Here is a 21765-nt window from a genome sequence, read left to right as displayed (position 1 = left end):
GGACACGGAGAGAAGAAAATTCAAAAAGGTTGAAAATTTTATAATCTCACTTTAGTTGCAACCCACATGAAAATCCACTGAATGCCTTAATATAAAGCTCAAAAGATATACAATTAAAATACATTATCAAAAATGAGAATAAATATATAAAATATGATGCACGGGGATCTTGTGGAATTGGCTAGCAGCTCATAATATTGGGGAAGGAATATATAATAATATTCAGTAAACCAATCAAATAACCATATTATATATGTTTGAGTATGCTTAATGCTTGCTTGACCTTAAGCTCAGTGGTCTAAAATCTTGTGTACTATTCATATATTTATGTGTCCAACCTTTTCAAACATAAATAGTTGTTCCATTCTTGAAAGTTCTTATATCATGAAAATCGTAATTTTTTTTTCATTCTAAAAATTTATCAATTTACAATTTAGTTCTATTGTATTTAAAATTGAATCTTAGTCATGTATCTTTCAATTTTTCATTATCTGAAATGCTAACATGTTATTATATATATAATGACATATTTACATCAGGTTTGTGTCATTTTTGAAAAAAAAATGACTAATTTTTTTAAAAAATAGTGCAACCATATAATATACCACAAAACAAAAAGAATTGAACAAAAATCCACCACTTCCCATTGGGTTAACCTCATCATAATTAATATGGCATCAATAGAGTGCTTTCCACTAACCAACGTTTTTTCCTTTTTAATCTATTTCAAGTTTCAACGTTTATTACACACATATTTTTTTTATTTAGTTTTATTATACGTCCATTTATTATTTCATTTATTTATATTTTTAATTTATTATATATAATAGAAATTTACCATTTTTACTTGCATAGTTATTGTAAATTATTTTTGTTTAATTCAAAAATGTTGATAAAACAATAAATAATTAAAGATAACAAATAGTAACAAGAAATAAAAATTTCTTGGTTATTATAAATGGAACAAATATTTAATGTTAGTGAAAGATGTTGGGGATTTTTATTCATGCAATAAACCTTTAAAATGTCTCTTTCGTGGGTATCTCTAGTGTGTTGAGACGAATTATCTTCTAAATGGCTATGTTTGGTACGGATGATGGGATAAATAATATAAAGATAAGTAATGTATTGTAATAAAAAATAAATAAGAAATGATAGTGAGTGTAATATTTGATTTGATTGATAGATTATAGTTGATTTGATTTGATTGATTAAATTATATATAAAAATGATAAATTACTATTTTATCTTTTTAATAATAAATAAAATATAAATAATATTATTTATAAGGGGTAATATAGTAATTTAAATTCAATGATTTGATTGATGTAAGATAAATAATTAATGATTTGATTGATGTAAAATTATAATTAATAGAAGGATAAATAATATGGTGAAAAGAACGTAAGATTAGGCGGGATAAATTTATACAAGGATTATTAATAATCCAACCAAACATAGTAAAGTTTAAATTATGTAACTATGGATGAGCTTTATGAGTTAATACGAGTCTTAAAAAAGCAAGTAAACATGTGATTACAAAGGATTATTAATATAATCATATGTTTATTATAATATAATCCCACATATTGAAACTAAAAACTTAATCAACCCATAAATCAAGATTATTTACTATAGTTCATGGTTGTTGTCGAAAAAAATATTTATTAATTATTAAATACACGGATATATATGTATAATTAAAAGGAATAATATTCTTCTAGCATTACTAATTTAAAAAATTCCATATTTCTAAAGTGGATATTTATTAATATAGTTATCATTATATTATATTATATATGGTAAAAGTAAGAAAAGTGGCGCTTTAGCACGTGGACGCCTCACAACTTTTGTCCGACATGGACAACTCCATTAGCCCCTCATTATCATTAAAATATGTATGAACATTAATCACTTTAATCCCAAGTATTCCATTAGCATTTCGACTAAAGATTTGGACCCTCCACGTGGCAATCATCCGACAGTCGGAATATCCACGTGCCGAATTATCGTTTCGAGACATACAACCAATGATCAAGATTCAAGATGCAAGAGATCACATATACATACATAAGTTATATATAATGGAAAGAGATTAAGACAATCTAATTCGGCTTTTCAATTGAGCACAACTAATCAATGTATTAATTAAGAATATATATTTGATTTGACATGATTCCCGTCTTCAATGTTAAGGTACCTTTTTTTGATATGATGACAATAAAATATTACCTCGTTGTTGTGGTCTAAAAAGCTCCTCTAACCACAATATAGAATGTAGCTTGGCTGGATCCAAGTTATCACTCAAGTTAATTTAATCTGGGTGAATACCTCCTTCAGTCTCAAATATTTGGTCTTTTTCTCGGGTTGGTCTCAAATATTCGAAATTTTCGGTTTAGTTATAGACATTTACAGATTTTGATCGAATTGGTCTTTCTGTTAAATTAACCGTTAAACCTAATAGTAGACATTATACGTGACGAGAAAAAACTCTGTTTAGTATCAGATGTTTGGCTCATTTCCCAGTTTAATCACCAATATTTTGGTATTGCCGATTTAGTCTTAAACATTTACAAATTTTGATCGAGTTGGTCCTTTTGTCACGGTTAAAACTAACTGTAAATATGACATGTGACAGTCATACCACTAAAATCCCCAAAACCCAAATCAGATATGCTAATTTCTAATTCACTTTGAGCTGAGACAAATTTTTTTATTTCTTGCTATCACACTCAGAAATGGCTCAACCTTAAGAATGAAAATGACGTTGATGCACACAATTTATCTTTATCAGTAACTCCGGCTTTCTCTTTCGCATGCTAACCACATTTTCTTGTTCTCGGATTCTGACATTTCTATAAAACTATAAATTTAGGGTTTTTCAAAATAGTTAAAATAAAAAAATCCATTTTTCTCGATATGTGTTGTTATTTGGTTGAATTTTGAATTCTTGTTTGTCGATTATGTTTTTTTTTCTTACAACTGGATTTTTTTAGAACTAAGGTTTCAAATGTTCAATTAGGGATTTTTTTTAATAATTTCGCTTTTTGTTGAAAAAATGAGTAATAAAACCATTGATGTTGATAAATTTTGTAACGTCTCAAAACTCGGAAACGCTACTAAACACTCATACTTTAAAATATTGGGAAAATTTGCGAAAATAAAAAAAATATTTAATTAAAAGAGTTCATTGTGCACCAACATTTCGATGAAAAAGTTCTCAACACTATGTCGACAAGAGCCACACCAAAATAAGTAAAACTTTTATCAAAACCAACATTGAACATAAATAAAACTTGTTTTTCTTCCTCTAAAATAAAAACAACTCGGCACAATAAAACTGCTAATAATCATAGCGCTCATGCATCGCTCACCGGCCCGACTGTCTGCTCCTCTTTCGGTCCAACTCCATACTCATCAATATAATCATCAATAACATCATTACCTGCACCATTCAAGTATAGTGAGTCTAAAAACTCAGAAGTACATGCATACAAAAATCGTGTATAAACTTGAAACTTGAAGTAAAAGCATAACATGAACATAACATAAAAACTTGTCATTTAGGGGTGATGAGATATGTGTAATTGTGAAAACGATCATAAGAGCACATCATTGGTTCCCGTGGTTACGATCGTTGTACAACAAGCATATGACATCGGCCATTAAACTTTCATTCTTTGGAAAGGTCCTTCCGGAGCTCATCCCGGAGTACCAGTCCCATAATTTCTGTCTCGAGAGTACATAGTTTGGAAAGACCTCTCTGGAGCTCATCTCGGAGTACATGTCCCGTATTACCACCACAAAAGCACATACAAAATCAAATTATTTTTCATGCATCGACACATCATATCTTCATCATACATCTCATAACTTCATCATTTCATGCTCATAAACTTTCGTAAAACCTCATGCATATCATACTTCATAGAATTTCATGGTTTTCAAGGAAAACAAAGGTTTCATGAGGAAAATAATATAAAGAGACATTACATAACATATTCGATCCACGTGAGTCATTTTGTCCGTCCCGGACATTCAAATTTGAAAATTTTTCAATAGAACATCTTAAAAACACTTAAAATAACTTAAAAAATCATAAACATTGACCGACCGACTCAGTATTAAATAAATTCTAGCAAGCATATTAGGTCAAGTAATAGTAAGTGGACAGAGAGTCCAAGTATCGATCCCACAAAGACTGATTTATTGATTACCAAAATATGATTATTTGTATTTAATCTAGACTAAGCAAAATAAGATGATTTGATTAATTCAATTAAAACTGAAATTAAAAAATAAATTACTAGTAAAATAAATTAAATCAAAATAAGAACACAACAAGACTTTGGGTAATAAATTCAATTAAGAAAAACTCGATCAAGACACACGCAGGTACCGAACAAATCATGCAAACATGTGGTAAATCTAGGATCCAGATTTAATCTTAAATCGCGGCGAATTCTCCTAATTTGTTTAACAGTCTATTTCTAGAATTTGTTAAACCTATTCAACTCAGATGGATTAATTATTTCTAATTAATTCTAATCAAACATAAATGCATTAGAAATTATGAAAATTCAGTTTTCACATAAAGCCACACAATTAATCGAATATTATTTCTAGTCGATTTAACCTTGTGTCAATCGTTGGAGTGATCAAAATTAATTCTTAATATTTTGACTTAGAATCAATTAACATGCAAGCAAATAATTGGCAAGATTATTGCACAAGAACAAAATATAAATTCAACAATCGATAATTTTAATAAAAGTCTGAAAATCCAAACAAACATCCACTGCTTAACAATAATTTGTTCGGCCCAATATCGCGGCCTCAATCGAATAAAAATGAATACTCACAAATAAACATAATTCTCAAACAAAGTTTTCAACCATAAAATTAAGAACAAATAAAAAGAAAAAGAAAAATAAAATTCTTCACTCCAAATCGTGAGAAGTAGCCGCCTCTGTGTGCTATCAGGAACTGGAACTGGGAACCCTTCAAATTAATTAGTTAAAATCTTCTATTTATATGGCCAGGATCCCGTAAATAATTATTTCCTTCCAACACAAGGAATCTTCTGAATTATTGTTTTCACGACTTCGCGCTCGAGCGGTAGAATGTGAAACGACCCTAACTCTATAATAAATAAATATGCGGAAAATTTTTTTTTTTTTTATACTTACTAAATAAAATATGTACATATATGCACAGAATAAAAATATTTAAAATGAATAAACAATTAAATACTTAAATAAAAATACATTCTTAAAAATATAATAAATATCTGAGTCAAACATTAATTAAAAATATACTGCATAAGTAAATAAAAGTTTGCATGCACTGAAAATATTAAATAAATATTCTAGACCCTCAATCACTGAAAATAATAAAAATGTATCATGCTGACAAAAACAATAACATGCATAGCGACTCAGAATATTTCACGGTCACGGGGCCACTGCATGCATGCTCATACGTCCTCGCCTCCGGTGGGTACAATGTCATCCTCAACGTACTCACCTGCACCATACCAGTGTAGTGAGCCTAGAGGCCCAACATGCTAACATAACAAGGGTTTAAAATAATTTAAACCAATTTAATACTAATACATACATATACATGAATGAGCATGCTTAAAAAAATTACATAACATAACTTACTTAAATAAACATAATACATAACATAATACATAACATAATACATAACATTATTGAGCAATTTATTTTCTAACATAGCATGGTTGTATCCGTAGTGTAACCTTAAATCATACATTAAATACTGATCAGCGTGGAAACCTACGTACGTGGCCGGTGACGAATCACCTCTTAAATTGGCAGTAAACTGCCCTTCAATCATATGGGGACGAATCCCCCTTAAATTGTCACACTACTTCAACTTCCAACATAAAATATTTTCTTGCTCAACCTTAAACATTAAATTATGCATAAAATATTATTTCATGAATGCATGTACTTGAATAAACTGTGTGTCCATCATATATATTTAATTTAATTTCTTATTAACATATAAATATTAAAATAACTCAAATGCATAAAAATAATTAAATATATAATCAGGACACATGCAAATTTTCTCATGGATGGTCCTGGACTGCTGGCCCTAACACTCAAGCCCATTAACTTAAAACTGGCCCATTAACATACTTAAGCCCATTATTTCAAACTTTAAGCCCAAATAATTATTCTAAGCCCAATTAAATTAATAAAGCCCATTAAAATTACACTAAGCCCAATAACACTTAAACTGACCTAATGGGCCCAAAAACCCATAGACTGGCCCACTAACTTTTATGGGCTCAAAAGCCCATAAAATTAATGGACTAACTTAATTAAAATTTTAAAAGCCCAAATAAAATTATTTTGGGAGTCCAAATAATTTTATTTCAATTTAATTTACTCAAAAACCCATTAATTCATAAAATATTTTAAAAATAAAAAGACTCGAGCCCGGCCCACCTAACCCGGACCCGGACTCACTTAACCCGACCCACTAACTTACTGACCCGACCCGGACCCCTGACCCGACCCGGACCATGCCTCAAACCCTAGAACCCGACCCCCCCTTCCTTACCTTCCTCTCGGCCGCCGAGGGCTTGGGCAGCAGGCCTTCATCGCCTGCTGCCGCCCTGCTCCGGCCACGACCGGCCGGAGCGCCATCGGCAGGACCTTCCCAGGGTCCTGCCGGTTCGAACCATACCAAGCCCCCGACCCCATGCACCCTGAACCGCCAAGGCCGAGCCCAAAATCCCGAAACCCTAACCTGCGCTCCTCTTGCCCTTCTAGCCTAACCCTGTTCGGCCGAGCCCCAACCCAGCCTTAGCCCGACCATGGTTCAACCCCAAGGCCCCTACCAGACCCAAGGAACATCGGCCAACAGCCCTTGACCGACCTATATAAAAAAAAACGTGAACATGAAGCATTCATGGCAAAAATTCGAACCCTTCAAACCATTTTTCTAAAAAAATTTGAAAGCTTTAATGCATACACCATCCACACAATATATATATCTGATTGGCACAAAAAGTTGAAAGAAAATCATGCCTTTCACCGTAGAAGTCGATTAGCACGCACGTAGGACGTTTTCGGGACGACGGGGCGACGAAAACGAGCTTTGGACCTTCAAAAGTGTGGCTATGGTGTTCTTCCTTGGCTTGCTAGGTGAAGAAGACGAAGGTTTGTGAGGGTGGCGGCTGATGGGGGGTTTGAGTGCTCGGCTAAGGGGTTTGGGGTAGATTAGGTTTAGAGTTTTGGGTTAATTAGAATTTAATTAGGATAATAACTTATTTAGAATTATAATATACCATAAAACACTTATTAAAAAAAATCCCTAATAATAATAATAATCTGATGGGAAAGTTAAATCCCGAAATATTAAATTAAAGGAATTTTAAAAATACTAAAAAGTCAATATTTTGGCTAATTTTGGATAAAAATGGACTCCTAAAATTATATAAAATTAAATACTTAAAATTTTGAGATAATAAAACTCAAAATAATATTTTAAGGCTCTAAAAAGGCTCATAAAATAATTTGGCTAGAAAGTTGTCATCTCGTCGGTCCACGGTCCCGTCTACGCGATCAAATAATAAAAATACTAAAAATCATAAAAATCACTAATTATGGGTTAAATGCTTAAAAATAAATTAAACCATGCACAAATAATTCACATAATTATTTAACCCATAAATCATAAATTTAAATAATTAAATATCCTAATTATGCAGGCAGATTTACGTATTTAAAAATACCGGGTGTTACAATTCTCCCCCCCTTAAATTGAATTTCGTCCTCGAAATTAAAGTACTTACCCGAACAACTCCGGGTAGCGAGTCCTCATGTCTGCCTCGGTCTCCCAAGTAGCTTCCTCCTCCGAGTGATTCAGCCACTGGACTCTGACCATCGGTATGACCCGCGTCCTAAGCCTCCGCTCCTCTCTAGCCAAGATCCGCACTGGTCTCTCCTCGTATACAAGATCCGGTGGCAACTGTAAGGGCTCGAAATCCAACACATGCGACGGGTTGGAGACATATCTCCGAAGCATGGATACATGGAAAACGTTGTGCACTGCCGCTAGCCCTGGAGGTAGAGCTAAACGATAGGCCAACGTGCCAACTCGCTCCAAGATCTCGAATGGCCCTATATATCTCGGATTAAGCTTGCCTCTCCGCCCAAAACGCGCTACTCCCTTCATAGGTGACACCTTCAAGAATACGTGATCGCCTACCGCGAACTCCAAATCGCGTCGTCTGGCATCCGCATAACTCTTCTGCCGGCTCTGCGCAGTCCTCATCCTATCTCGAATCTGCGTCACAATGTCAGCTGTCTGCTGCACAATCTCTGGACCCAACAAAATCCTCTCACCAACCTCATCCCAATGCACCGGAGATCTGCATCTCCTCCCATAAAGTGCTGCATATGGAGCCATACCTATAGACGACTGAAAGCTGTTGTTATAGGTAAACTCCACTAATGGCAGTCTAGTCTCCCAAGATCCTCGAAAATCGATGACACAAGCTCTCAAGAGATCCTCGAGAACCTGGATCACTCTCTCGGACTGACCATCTGTCTGGGGATGAAAAGCTGTACTGAACAAAAGTCTAGTCCCCAAAGCTGTGTGCAGACTCTTCCAAAACGCTGAGGTGAACCTCGGATCTCTGTCTGACACGATAGACACTGGTATGCCATGCAGTCTAACAATCTCTCTGATGTAAAGCTCTGCATACTGTGTCAAGGTGTAATTAGTCCTTACCGGCAAGAAATGAGCTGACTTGGTGAGTCTATCCACAATCACCCAAATCGCTGTACAACCTCTGGCACTCCTCGGTAAGCCAACCACAAAGTCCATCGTAATATTCTCCCATTTCCATTCCGGAATAGGAAGAGGTCTAAGAAGTCCCGCTGGACGCTGATGCTCTGCTTTGACTTGCTGACAAGTCAAGCACTCTGACACTACTCTCCCGATGTCACTCTTCATTCCGGGCCACCAATACAATAGCTGCAAATCTTTGTACATCTTCGTACTTCCCGGGTGAATGGAGTACGGAGATGTGTGAGCCTCTGCTAAAATCTCAGCTCTCAACTGATCGACGTTCGGTACCCACATCCTACCACGGTACTGAACGATACCATCCTCCACTGTATACAAGAGATTACCTCTAGCCTCATCTCTCTGTCTCCATCGCTGTAACTCCTCATCAGTGGACTGTCCCTCTCTAATCCGATCTCTCAAAACCGGCTGCACCGTCAACACTGACAAGCTCGGTGCATGGCCGCTCGGATAGCACTCCAAACCAAATCTCTGAATCTCGGTCTGTAGTGGTAACTGCACAGTCAAACATGATACCACTGACGACTTCCGACTCAAAGCATCTGCCACTACATTAGCCTTACCCGGATGGTAGCTAATGTCACAATCATAGTCCTTCACCAACTCCAACCATCTGCGCTGTCTCATGTTCAACTCCTTCTGGGTGAAGAAGTACTTGAGGCTCTTGTGATCGGTGAAAATCTTGCACTTCTCGCCGTAAAGATAGTGCCTCCAGATTTTCAAAGCGAAAACCACTGCTGCCAACTCCAAGTCATGCGTCGGGTAGTTCTGCTCATGAATCTTCAACTGTCTCGACGCATACGCAATAACCTTACCACACTGCATAAGCACTGCGCCTAAACCAAGTTTAGACGCGTCGGTGTAAACCACTAACTCCTCATGTGGTACTGTCATCGCTAACACTGGTGCTGTAGTGAGTGCTTCCTTCAGCTGATCGAAGCTCCTCTGACAGTCTGAACTCCAGATAAACTTCGCATTCTTCTTGGTCAAGGAAGTCAAGGGTACTGCAATAGAGGAAAAACCCTTGATGAACTTCCTATAATACCCCGCCAAACCCAAGAAACTGCGAATCTCTGAGGCATTCTTCGGAATACCCCAATTCTGCACTGCCTCCACCTTAGACTGATCGACTGCAACTCCATCTCTTGAAATAATGTGGCCAAGAAATGCCACCTGCTCAAGCCAAAACTCGCACTTGCTGAACTTGGCATACAACCGATGCTCCCTCAAAGTCTGCATGCGGTCTGAAGGTGCTGTCTATGCTCCTCGATGCTCCTAGAATAGATCAAAATATCATCAATAAAGACTATGATGAACTGATCCAGATATGGCTGAAAGACTCGGTTCATGAGATCCATGAAAACCGCTGGAGCATTGGTCAAACCAAATGGCATCACTAAGAACTCGTAATGCCCATATCGTGTCCGGAAAGCAGTCTTGGACACATCTGCATCCCTAACACGCAACTGATGGTAACCAGATCGCAGATCGATCTTGGAGAACACTGAAGCTCCCTGCAACTGGTCAAACAAGTCCTCTATCCTCGGCAGTGGATACTTGTTCTTCACTGTGACTCTGTTAAGCTCTCGGTAATCGATGCACAGTCTCATACTGCCATCCTTCTTCTTCACAAACAACACCGGAGCTCCCCAAGGAGAAAAGCTAGGTCGAACAAAGCCTTTCTCTAACAACTCCTGAATCTGCTCCTTCAACTCTTTCATCTCGGTAGGAGCAAGCCTGTACGGTGCCTTAGAGATAGGCACGGTGTCTGGCACTAAGTCAATACTGAACTCCACCTCTCTCACTGGTGGAATTCCTGCAACATCCTCCGGAAAGACATCCGGAAAGTCACGAACCACCTCTAACTCTGATAATGATCTGCTAGATGGCTCCGAAGTCGTGACGATACTCGCTAGAAACCCCTGACAACCCCGTCTCAACAACTTCCTCGCCTGAATATAGGATATCACCTGAGGAATATCACTGCTCTGAGATGCATGAAAAGTGAACGGGTCGCCCCCTGTAGGTCTCACTGACACTGATCTCCGACGAAAATCAATCGAAGCTCCATTGACTGTCAACCAGTCCATACCCAAAATAAGATCAAAACCACTCAACGGCAAGACTACTACATCTGCTCGAATGGAGTGTCCCTGCAGCTCTAACTCCAGTCCTCGAATAACCTTCGAGGTAGACATAATCTGCCCTGACGGCATAGTAACATCATACCCACTGTCACTACTCTCAGGTGTGATGCCTACTCGCCTGATAAACTCCAGGGAGATAAACGAATGCGTAGCCCCTGAATCTAGCAACGCAAACGTGGAGTTGCCTCCAACTAGAATTCTCCCTGCACGCAGAAAATTCCCAACAGTTTCATACCACTTCTAATTTTTCCAAACGAGTCACTACAAGTTCTTAATTCTAATCACAAGTAAAACATGCTTCCTATTCTAACATGCAGTTAAATGACCCAAATAACAAGAACTTCAAATTAAATACTAAATCTTTAACCAAAGGAGAATTATTAAAATACTAGGGATAGGATGTACCGGTGATCAAGGAGGTGTCTGGATCGACCTCCTCAGCCTGCATCACGAACACCCTACCAGCGGTGTTCTTCTTCCTGGGGCAGTTAGCAATCTGATGCCCCGGCTCTCTGCAGTGGAAGCAAACTCCTGCTCCCAATAGGCAAGGTCCCGAATGCATCTTCTGGCACTTCGGGCAAGTGGGATGAGCTATGGCATTAGGGGCCCCGCCCCTCTGCTGCTGCTGCGGCCTCTGCTGCTGTGGCCTCTGCTGCTGATTCGGGCCCTTAGCCGGCCCTGTATACTGCTTCTTCGTAGGTGGCTGCGAAGATGGTCGCTGATACCCTGTCTGCACAAACTGCCTCTTACCCTGCTGCTCTCTCTGGATCGCTCTCCGACCCTCCTCAGAACGCAAAGCCCTGCTGACTGCAGACTCATATGTAAACACGTCTGCCATGCGCACGTCATGCCTGATCTCAGCCTTCAGGCCCTCAACAAACTGTCGCAGCTTCTCCTGCGGACTATCAGCAATCATGGGCACAAAACGACAGCCCCTCTCAAACTGGCTTATGTACTCCACCACAGATCTGTCCCCCTGACGGAGACTCATGAACTCTCGGATCATGCGACTGCGCACATCCTCAGTGAAATATTTGGCGTAGAAGATACGCCTGAACTCAGCCCATGACAGAGTCGGTAGATGGACTCCTCTAACTGCACCCTCCCACCATGAGGCTGCATCGCCTCGCATCATGTATGTAGCACAGCTCACCCTGTCGGCGTCTGTGATCCCCATATAGTCAAAGATGGACTCCAAAGATCGAATCCATCCCTCAGCCACCAACGGATCGGTGGTCCCCAGAAACTCCTTAGGCCCCTTCTTCTGGAACCTCTCGGCGACGTCCTCCTCGTGGGACAGTCTGGGACGGGCTGCCTGCTGCTCCAGCAAGGCAGTAATACCCGCCATCATCGTGGCACTGGCCTGCTCCAGTGCTGTCATGGGGTGCTGCTGAGGTGGCGGTGGAGGTGGAGGTGAAGGTCCCCCACGTCGGTTCACTGGTCTGGGAGGCATTCTGCACCACCACATATTTATTTACGTAAATCGCCTTGCATAACTAAGTGTTTAAAAATTAAGGCTAACTTAAATTCTAGAAATTTAAATCATACTATAAACATTAAAACTTACAGACCGGTAGCGTGGATTTCTGAGCTATTATAGCAGTAGTGACCCCTCCAAGGACCGTGCTCTGATACCAACTGAAACGACCCTAACTCTATAATAAATAAATATGCGGAAAAATTTTTTTTTTTTTTATACTTACTAAATAAAATATGTACATATATGCCCATACATATATGCACAGAATAAAAATATTTAAAATGAATAAAAAATTAAATACTTAAATAAAAATACATTCTTAAAAATATAATAAATATCTGAGTCAAACATTAATTAAAAATATACTGCATAAGTAAATAAAAGTTTGCATGCACTGAAAATATTAAATAAATATTCTAGACCCTCAATCACTGAAAATAATAAAAATGTATCATGCTGACAAAAACAATAACATGCATAGCGACTCAGAATATTTCACGGTCACGGGGCCACTGCATGCATGCTCATACGTCCTCGCCTCCGGTGGGTACAATGTCATCCTCAACGTACTCACCTGCACCATACCAGTGTAGTGAGCCTAGAGGCCCAACATGCTAACATAACAAGGGTTTAAAATAATTTAAACCAATTTAATACTAATACATACATATACATGAATGAGCATGCTTAAAAAAATTACATAACATAACTTACTTAAATAAACATAATACATAACATAATACATAACATAATACATAACATTATTGAGCAATTTATTTTCTAACATAGCATGGTTGTATCCGTAGTGTAACCTTAAATCATACATTAAATACTGATCAGCGTGGAAACCTACGTACGTGGCCGGTGACGAATCACCTCTTAAATTGGCAGTAAACTGCCCTTCAATCATATGGGGACGAATCCCCCTTAAATTGTCACACTACTTCAACTTCCAACATAAAATATTTTCTTGCTCAACCTTAAACATTAAATTATGCATAAAATATTATTTCATGAATGCATGTACTTGAATAAACTGTGTGTCCATCATATATATTTAATTTAATTTCTTATTAACATATAAATATTAAAATAACTCAAATGCATAAAAATAATTAAATATATAATCAGGACACATGCAAATTTTCTCATGGATGGTCCTGGACTGCTGGCCCTAACACTCAAGCCCATTAACTTAAAACTGGCCCATTAACATACTTAAGCCCATTATTTCAAACTTTAAGCCCAAATAATTATTCTAAGCCCAATTAAATTAATAAAGCCCATTAAAATTACACTAAGCCCAATAACACTTAAACTGACCTAATGGGCCCAAAAACCCATAGACTGGCCCACTAACTTTTATGGGCTCAAAAGCCCATAAAATTAATGGACTAACTTAATTAAAATTTTAAAAGCCCAAATAAAATTATTTTGGGAGTCCAAATAATTTTATTTCAATTTAATTTACTCAAAAACCCATTAATTCATAAAATATTTTAAAAATAAAAAGACTCGAGCCCGGCCCACCTAACCCGGACCCGGACTCACTTAACCCGACCCACTAACTTACTGACCCGACCCGGACCCCTGACCCGACCCGGACCATGCCTCAAACCCTAGAACCCGACCCCCCCTTCCTTACCTTCCTCTCGGCCGCCGAGGGCTTGGGCAGCAGGCCTTCATCGCCTGCTGCCGCCCTGCTCCGGCCACGACCGGCCGGAGCGCCGCCGGCAGGACCTTCCCAGGGTCCTGCCGGTTCGAACCATACCAAGCCCCCGACCCCATGCACCCTGAACCGCCAAGGCCGAGCCCAAAATCCCGAAACCCTAACCTGCGCTCCTCTTGCCCTTCTAGCCTAACCCTGTTCGGCCGAGCCCCAACCCAGCCTTAGCCCGACCATGGTTCAACCCCAAGGCCCCTACCAGACCCAAGGAACATCGGCCAACAGCCCTTGACCGACCTATATAAAAAAAAACGTGAACATGAAGCATTCATGGCAAAAATTCGAACCCTTCAAACCATTTTTCTAAAAAAATTTGAAAGCTTTAATGCATACACCATCCACACAATATATATATCTGATTGGCACAAAAAGTTGAAAGAAAATCATGCCTTTCACCGTAGAAGTCGATTAGCACGCACGTAGGACGTTTCCGGGACGACGGGGCGACGAAAACGAGCTTTGGACCTTCAAAAGTGTGGCTATGGTGTTCTTCCTTGGCTTGCTAGGTGAAGAAGACGAAGGTTTGTGAGGGTGGCGGCTGATGGGGGGTTTGAGTGCTCGGCTAAGGGGTTTGGGGTAGATTAGGTTGAGAGTTTTGGGTTAATTAGAATTTAATTAGGATAATAACTTATTTAGAATTATAATATACCATAAAACACTTATTAAAAAAAATCCCTAATAATAATAATAATCTGATGGGAAAGTTAAATCCCGAAATATTAAATTAAAGGAATTTTAAAAATACTAAAAAGTCAATATTTTGGCTAATTTTGGATAAAAATGGACTCCTAAAATTATATAAAATTAAATACTTAAAATTTTGAGATAATAAAACTCAAAATAATATTTTAAGGCTCTAAAAAGGCTCATAAAATAATTTGGCTAGAAAGTTGTCATCTCGTCGGTCCACGGTCCCGTCTACGCGATCAAATAATAAAAATACTAAAAATCATAAAAATCACTAATTATGGGTTAAATGCTTAAAAATAAATTAAACCATGCACAAATAATTCACATAATTATTTAACCCATAAATCATAAATTTAAATAATTAAATATCCTAATTATGCAGGCAGATTTACGTATTTAAAAATACCGGGTGTTACAGAATGTCCCGCTCAAAGGCTACAAATTATGCCTTCTATTGGAATTCAGAGCGCACTCGAGCGGGAGGAAGTCCCGCTCCATCGTTCCATTTTCTGCCACCTACTGGAATTTGACTCGCGCTCGAGCGCGAGGAAGCTCCACTCCAGGGCGATATTTTCTGCCAGATTTTTCTTTAGCGTGCCATTTTCCTACAAAAATAAATCCGAAGAGTGAAATGCAACGCATGCAATAAATCATAAATAAAACACATAAAAACACACACGAGACAATATGCATGCATGCAAAATAGACGTAAAAATGACACCAAATAATGCACACAAAATGCAATTATCAAACATGCATATGAAACTCAAAACACGAAACCTAAAAAATCTGGATAGAACAAAATGCGCTCGGGCGCGCACCGTAGCACACGCCCGCGCTCGAGCGCACCAGGCAACGATGCACAGTCTTACTCGAAACTTTATTTTTCTTTTCAGCCCCTTTTCGACTCCCTTTCACCCAAAAACATTTAAAAATTAAAAATAAATCAACCATGGTCACGAAAAACTTCAAAACTTGAAAAGAATTTGCCCAAAACGACCAATATCAACACTTTGATTCAAAAATTTTAATCTAAAACACTCACACAAGAAGTTCTGATTTTTACACGTCTACATCCATAAAACTCAATAAACTTTAACAAAAAATATCAGGAACACATCACGCTTCACGATTCTACATCATACTCATGAAATTTTCGAAAATCATGCATCATACAACATTCATATATCTAGGGTTCATATCAAATACTAATACCCTTGAATGACGGTTTCAAAATGTTAAAAAAAACTTGCTTGATTGCTGACGTTTGGATTTAACCTGAACTTGAGAACGATAGCCTCAAACGGAGAAGAATCCTTCCTAGTCTTTTTGATGCAGTTTAACGTGAAGAGAGAAATATATAGCGGGTGGGCGGTGTTTGAGAGGGGAAAAATAAAAGAACTGAAAAGTTTTTGATGCCTCCTTATAAGTTTGTGACTAGCTAATAGGCCTGAAAGTCAGCTCGTTAGTCTCAAACACTAAATTTTAAATTTTTCTTGCACCCAACTAATAAAATATACTGCATCAACTTTTAAACTTACATTAAACGTAAAACATTTTCTTAACTTGTTCGAAGGCTAGTCTCGTTCCTTCAGTCTAGAATTAATTCCAAGCATGAAAACATTAAAATAACTAGCCGCACATTAAATATCAGGCATAACATATCATCATATAAAATTAATCATAAAAATTAAATATCATTCATAAAATCATATAAATCATTTAAATTATCGTAATTGAGCTAGTGAACATTTGGACCTTACAAATTTATCCATTTTTAATTTAGTTATTTTGAGGCCAATTCGGTCAAAATTGATGGAAGGACCAACTCAGTCAAAATTTACAAATATTTAGGACTAAATCTGCAGGAACTTTGAAATATTAGAGACCAAATCGAGAAAGAAGTCATTCATATGGGACTAAATCAGTTCTTTTCTTCGTTAATTTTAACCATTAAATTTACAAAAGGATCAATTCGGGCTATTTTTGAAATGTTTAAAACTAAACCGAGAACATCAAAATATTTGGGATCGAACAGGAAAATGATCAAACATATGAGACTGAACCGGGGATTTACCCTTTAATTTGAGTATGTCGAATGTAAAACGGTTTTTTGGATATATATTTGTGAGATGAGTAAATTGACTCAACCCAATCTACAATAAAAAATAATACTGTTGACATAAAAAATAATATTTTTTCATTGGTTGAGTCAAATAGGAGATTTTTATCACAAATTTGACATGTGAAACCGTTTCATAGGATTTTTTTTAATTTAATTTTAATATATAATAAATAGTTCTTAGATTGGCTAAGAAATTTGTAAAGAATTATTGAGCTTGTGAATATCTTTGTAATTATATGAGATCGAACATTTGTCAATTACCAAAGACGGTAACTGTTAATATGTTGTCACTCAAATATTTTAAACCGTACATTAGCCAATCCAAGACCCATGGAAGATATGGAATTATTTTAACATAATTAATCTTGGTTGGTTCTAAGATACTTGAATCAATATAACACACAAATATTGCACACACAAAGGCAACTAATTATAAACAAAATTATCTAAATTAGTATAATCATTTAACAAATGTTAACTTTGAATATATCAAATTAGAGGATAGAAAATATGAAATGCACTTTGGGGGGTTGGCAGCCCATTGGTTGGGGATAAAAAGACCTAAAAAAGAACAAAACTATAGAGGGTTTCGGGAGTCCACTAGGATGCAAAAAGTGCCCAAAAAACCAAAAGAATTCCCAACATTTGCATGAGCTCATGTATTGGTTGGATGCACATGAAATAGTGAATGTGACAGTGACAGACATATATTGTGTTTTGACATGGCGAACATTTACTGTAAGTATTTATTTGAACATCGTTCAAGTGACGTCTTGTACATTCAATAAATGGGCATGACCTCATACGATGCTCATAATGAATATTTACAACATCAAAACACACACACACATGCGCATATATGTGTGTGTATGTGCTGACTAGACTCTAGATTAACATGTCCTAGGTAACATGCATCCAAATAATCACCATCAAGATGATATGATTTGTCTTTAATTTGACTCCACAAAAGTTAAGGTTGTGTGTTCGTCTTTAGGGGATATGAGATAAAATTAAAGTGGGTTTTGAGATCGATGATGGTGAATATATATAAATTAATATTATATGTGCTTTTAGGAGTTTATAATCATTACTTTAGGACGAGTCGGGAATGTGGGGTGTATATAATGAGGTTGTATGGAAGACAAGAATAATGAAGTAATTAATTAAGTGTGAGAGCTAGCTCATCTGGGAATAGAGGGCAATACCAGAAGCTAGTTCAAACTAGTGAAAGGTTGTCTTCGATACATCAAGAATATTATCAATTTTAAACCAATTATTATATATAATCATCAATATATATTAATTTGTTCGATGGCTCGTGGAAAGATCCAGATGAAGAGGATCGAGAATCCCGTGCACAGGCAAGTGACCTTTTGCAAGCGTCGCGCTGGACTCCTCAAGAAGGCTAAGGAGCTCTCCGTATTGTGTGATGCTGAAATTGGTGTTTTCATTTTCTCCGCCCATGGAAAGCTCTATCAACAAGCCACCAAAGGGTACTATTAATTAATTATTATAAATTCTATATATGCTTAATTAGTTTTTTATGTTTAAATTTATTGAGTAGTCTATATATATATATATATATATAATTATTAATTTTGATATAATGTATTTGGTGGAAGAACCATGCAAGACTTGATTGAAAGGTACATCAGGTGCAACCCTGGAGCCGCAGCTGAGGACCCTAACCTTCTGGTACGTACTTAATTATATATTTATTCAACATTTTTCTCAACCAAATAAAGACATATGCTATAAGTAGAAAAATGTAGAACAATTAATCGTGCATATATTTATCTTATGTTATGCTAAAAGTACCAAAAATTATATATGAAACTCGGCTTCTACAACGATCATATATATATAAGTATAAGGTAATGCTAAATATGCACAGAGTGTAACACGTTGGGTTACATATTACACATAAAATTACATTATTAATCCTGCACTTTATTTGGAAAAAATCTTTCAAAAATGCATGTAGGATAATCATTTAATTTTAAGTGTAATGTGTAACTCAACATGTAACACTTCATGTACATATAGTATTACCCGTAAATATACATAACATATATATGCACTATGTGTGTGTTTTGTGTGTCCAGTTGTGTATATAGCTGGAGCGATCGTATTTGTGTGTGCATGTGTGTGTGATTAACAGTATTAATATAATTTCGGTAATTAATTAATTAGATGTACAAAAGTTAAATAATCTATATATCTATATATATATATATATATATATATATATATATTTATATATATATATATATAGATATATGTTTGATGCGCAAATCTATATCCTTTCAAATCTCGCTTTTTTGACCAGCAAACTAATTATACATCACTCATTAAAGAATAGAATTGCATCTTCATTTGCTAGCGTATGCATGTGGCTGCTTAATTCTAAAGAAAAATAAATTTATATATTCACTTCACCTTGGGAATATTATTTTGACTAGAGATCATATACGGCCTGTAACAGTACTAACATGATTATATTGATGTCAATATTCATGCCAACATTTCATCTACTCTAACTCCATTTTAAAATTAAATTTGATTACGAGTGATCGAACAACAATTTCCATGCATGCAACGTCTCACAGAAATTTAATTGCAGGACCCGAATAAGGAAATTAGCATGCTGAAGCAAGAAATTGAGGTACTTCAGAAAGGATTAAGGTAAAAGAATATGTGTTAATCCAATTTTAATATATTATTCACAAACTTCTTAATTGTTATAGTATATCATCATAAAGTATTATCCTATGATTAGTTGATTAAAATATTTCCCCCTTTTTTTTACTCTAATTTTAATTACAGTTTCATAAATGGAGGAGCTGGGGGTGGTGCAATGAGCTTGGATGAATTGAATGTTTTGGAGAAACATCTCGAGATGTGGATGCATCATATCCGTTCAACTAAGGTATATTAATACATAGAGAGAGAGTGTGTGTGTGCGCATATATATATATATATATTCAAAAATTTCATTAATCCATGATGATTTTATGATATATATAGATGAATATCATGTTTCAAGAAATTCAATCGCTGAAGAACAAGGTAATTAATTAGCTTACTCATATTATTCGTCAACATAATGTTGTAGAGTTGTAGTGATCGAATTTATACATATGTAGGAGGGGATACTGCAAGCAGCAAACGTTCATCTTCAAGACAAGGTATATATGTAATGTACTAAATATTATGTCTTAAAACAGTTATATATATATCTTAGGAAAAATTGTTTTTTTGGTCTTTTATGTTTGTCACTTTGCGATTTCAGTCTTTTATATTTTCAGATTTCAGTTTTAGTCCGCTATCTTATTTTTTTGGCAATTTTAGTCTTTTTTTCCGACGTGGCGCCAATTCAGTACTGATGTGGAGCTGACGTGTACAGTGTCACGTAAGCATTTTTTTAATAAAAATGACCGAAATTGCCAAAAATCAAAACATGTAGGACTAAAACTGAAATGTAAAAACATAGAGAACCAAAATCGCAAAGTGACAAACATATAGGACTAAATTTACAATTTTTCCTATATCTTATAATCCATAATATTATATATTTAAGGATCATTAATGTATATATATATATATATCCATATATATGTGTGTATATATATGTAAAATTATTTCGGTGATAAAGTGTTTATTCATATATGTATGTATGTATGTATGCTCATACAAAACTAGCTATTTTTGCAGATCGATGAGCAATTAGAGATGACTGCTTATAATATGGCACCAATGTTCAATGAAGACCTTGATTACACACTAACTACTAACAATATTCTAACTACACAAAATGACTATGGGATATATCAGTTTTAATGATATATATATACACACATAGATACATATATATGTGTGTGTGTATTGATGTCAACTAAATTATCAAGCACATGTATACTTGGTGAATAAAGTACGTGTATTGTGTATTTTTAAACAAAACTATGGGTGGCAAATGTTGCATAAGGTATAATTTCTGTAATATTATAATTTGTGTCATGCTTGTATTCTAATACACGATATTTTGGTATGGTTTGATATAATTTGGATTGCTCAGTTTGACATTATTATACTAGTTTTTTTTTTATCCTTAATACTCCGTAGTCCTTCTATCCCAATTATATAAATTAATTTTCTTTTTTAGTTCGAATCAGATATATAGATATTCATTCGCAATATTTAGCAATATTTTCTAATTTCTTCTCCTAATACACCTTTATTTAATTTGGAGTTTTGTGTCAACTAAATATTGGAAAAAGATAATTAAACTATTTATATTAGTACTTATAACTAAATCACGATAAAGATAAATCTGAAAAGTTAATAAAAATGTCTAATTAAGCGGTGTGAAAAAATAAACATATCTATGTCGTTGGAATGGAGGTAGTGAACGTATTTAATTTAGTACATGTTTAATTTTGTTTTTGTTTCAAATTGACAAAGAAAATTACTCTCTCATTCTTAATTATATAAGTCATATTTTTTTTTTGTCTCTAATATATAATATTATAATATATTTATTAATATTTATTAATATTTTTTTGATTTACTAATATATCTTTATTAATTATATCTTGAAAATTTTGCAACCACTTTTTGAATACATTAAATAAAGATAAAATGAAAAGTTTGTACATGAAAAAATAAAACAAAGATAATATAATCGAGGAGTAATACACTCAAGTCATGATGATCAAAGGGAAAAACAAAAATCAAGGATGTTTAA

General features: G+C 35.7%; 1 protein-coding gene across 2 annotated transcripts; it reads left to right on the top strand.

Moving 5' to 3' along the window:
• Nucleotides 1-18190: 18190 nt before the first annotated feature.
• LOC140885110 (agamous-like MADS-box protein AGL12) lies at nucleotides 18191-21069 on the top strand. 2 transcript variants are annotated; one of them, XM_073292043.1, is made up of 8 exons: nucleotides 18191-18252; nucleotides 18354-18514; nucleotides 18644-18716; nucleotides 19645-19706; nucleotides 19848-19950; nucleotides 20049-20090; nucleotides 20168-20209; nucleotides 20736-21069. In XM_073292043.1, the coding sequence occupies exons 2-8, from the start codon at nucleotides 18354-18356 to the stop codon at nucleotides 20859-20861; spliced, it is 609 nt and encodes a 202-aa protein (XP_073148144.1). In that variant the 5' UTR covers nucleotides 18191-18252; the 3' UTR covers nucleotides 20862-21069. The 2 variants fall into 2 exon arrangements, with proteins under 2 accessions (XP_073148144.1, XP_073148143.1); XM_073292042.1 differs by having other exon boundaries at nucleotides 18206-18514.
• The last annotated feature ends 696 nt before the right edge of the window (nucleotides 21070-21765 follow it).

This window comes from Henckelia pumila, chromosome 2 (assembly GCF_033568475.1).
Source record: "Henckelia pumila isolate YLH828 chromosome 2, ASM3356847v2, whole genome shotgun sequence".
Classification (NCBI taxonomy): Eukaryota; Viridiplantae; Streptophyta; class Magnoliopsida; order Lamiales; family Gesneriaceae; genus Henckelia; species Henckelia pumila.
The sequence above is the reverse complement of the archived record's forward strand: the minus strand, read 5'-3'. Positions and strand labels throughout refer to the sequence as shown.

What these genes read in the sequence shown, in the direction of transcription:
- LOC140885110 (XM_073292042.1), top strand. Translation starts at nt 18,333, where the DNA reads ATGGCTCGTGGAAAGATCCAGATGAAGAGGATCGAGAATCCCGTGCAC. An exon ending in ATCATATCCGTTCAACTAAG is followed by an intron (nt 19,951 to 20,048) that starts GTATATTAATAC and finishes TGATATATATAG; the next exon opens with ATGAATATCATGTTTCAAGA. An exon ending in TTCAATCGCTGAAGAACAAG is followed by an intron (nt 20,091 to 20,167) that starts GTAATTAATTAG and finishes ATACATATGTAG; the next exon opens with GAGGGGATACTGCAAGCAGC.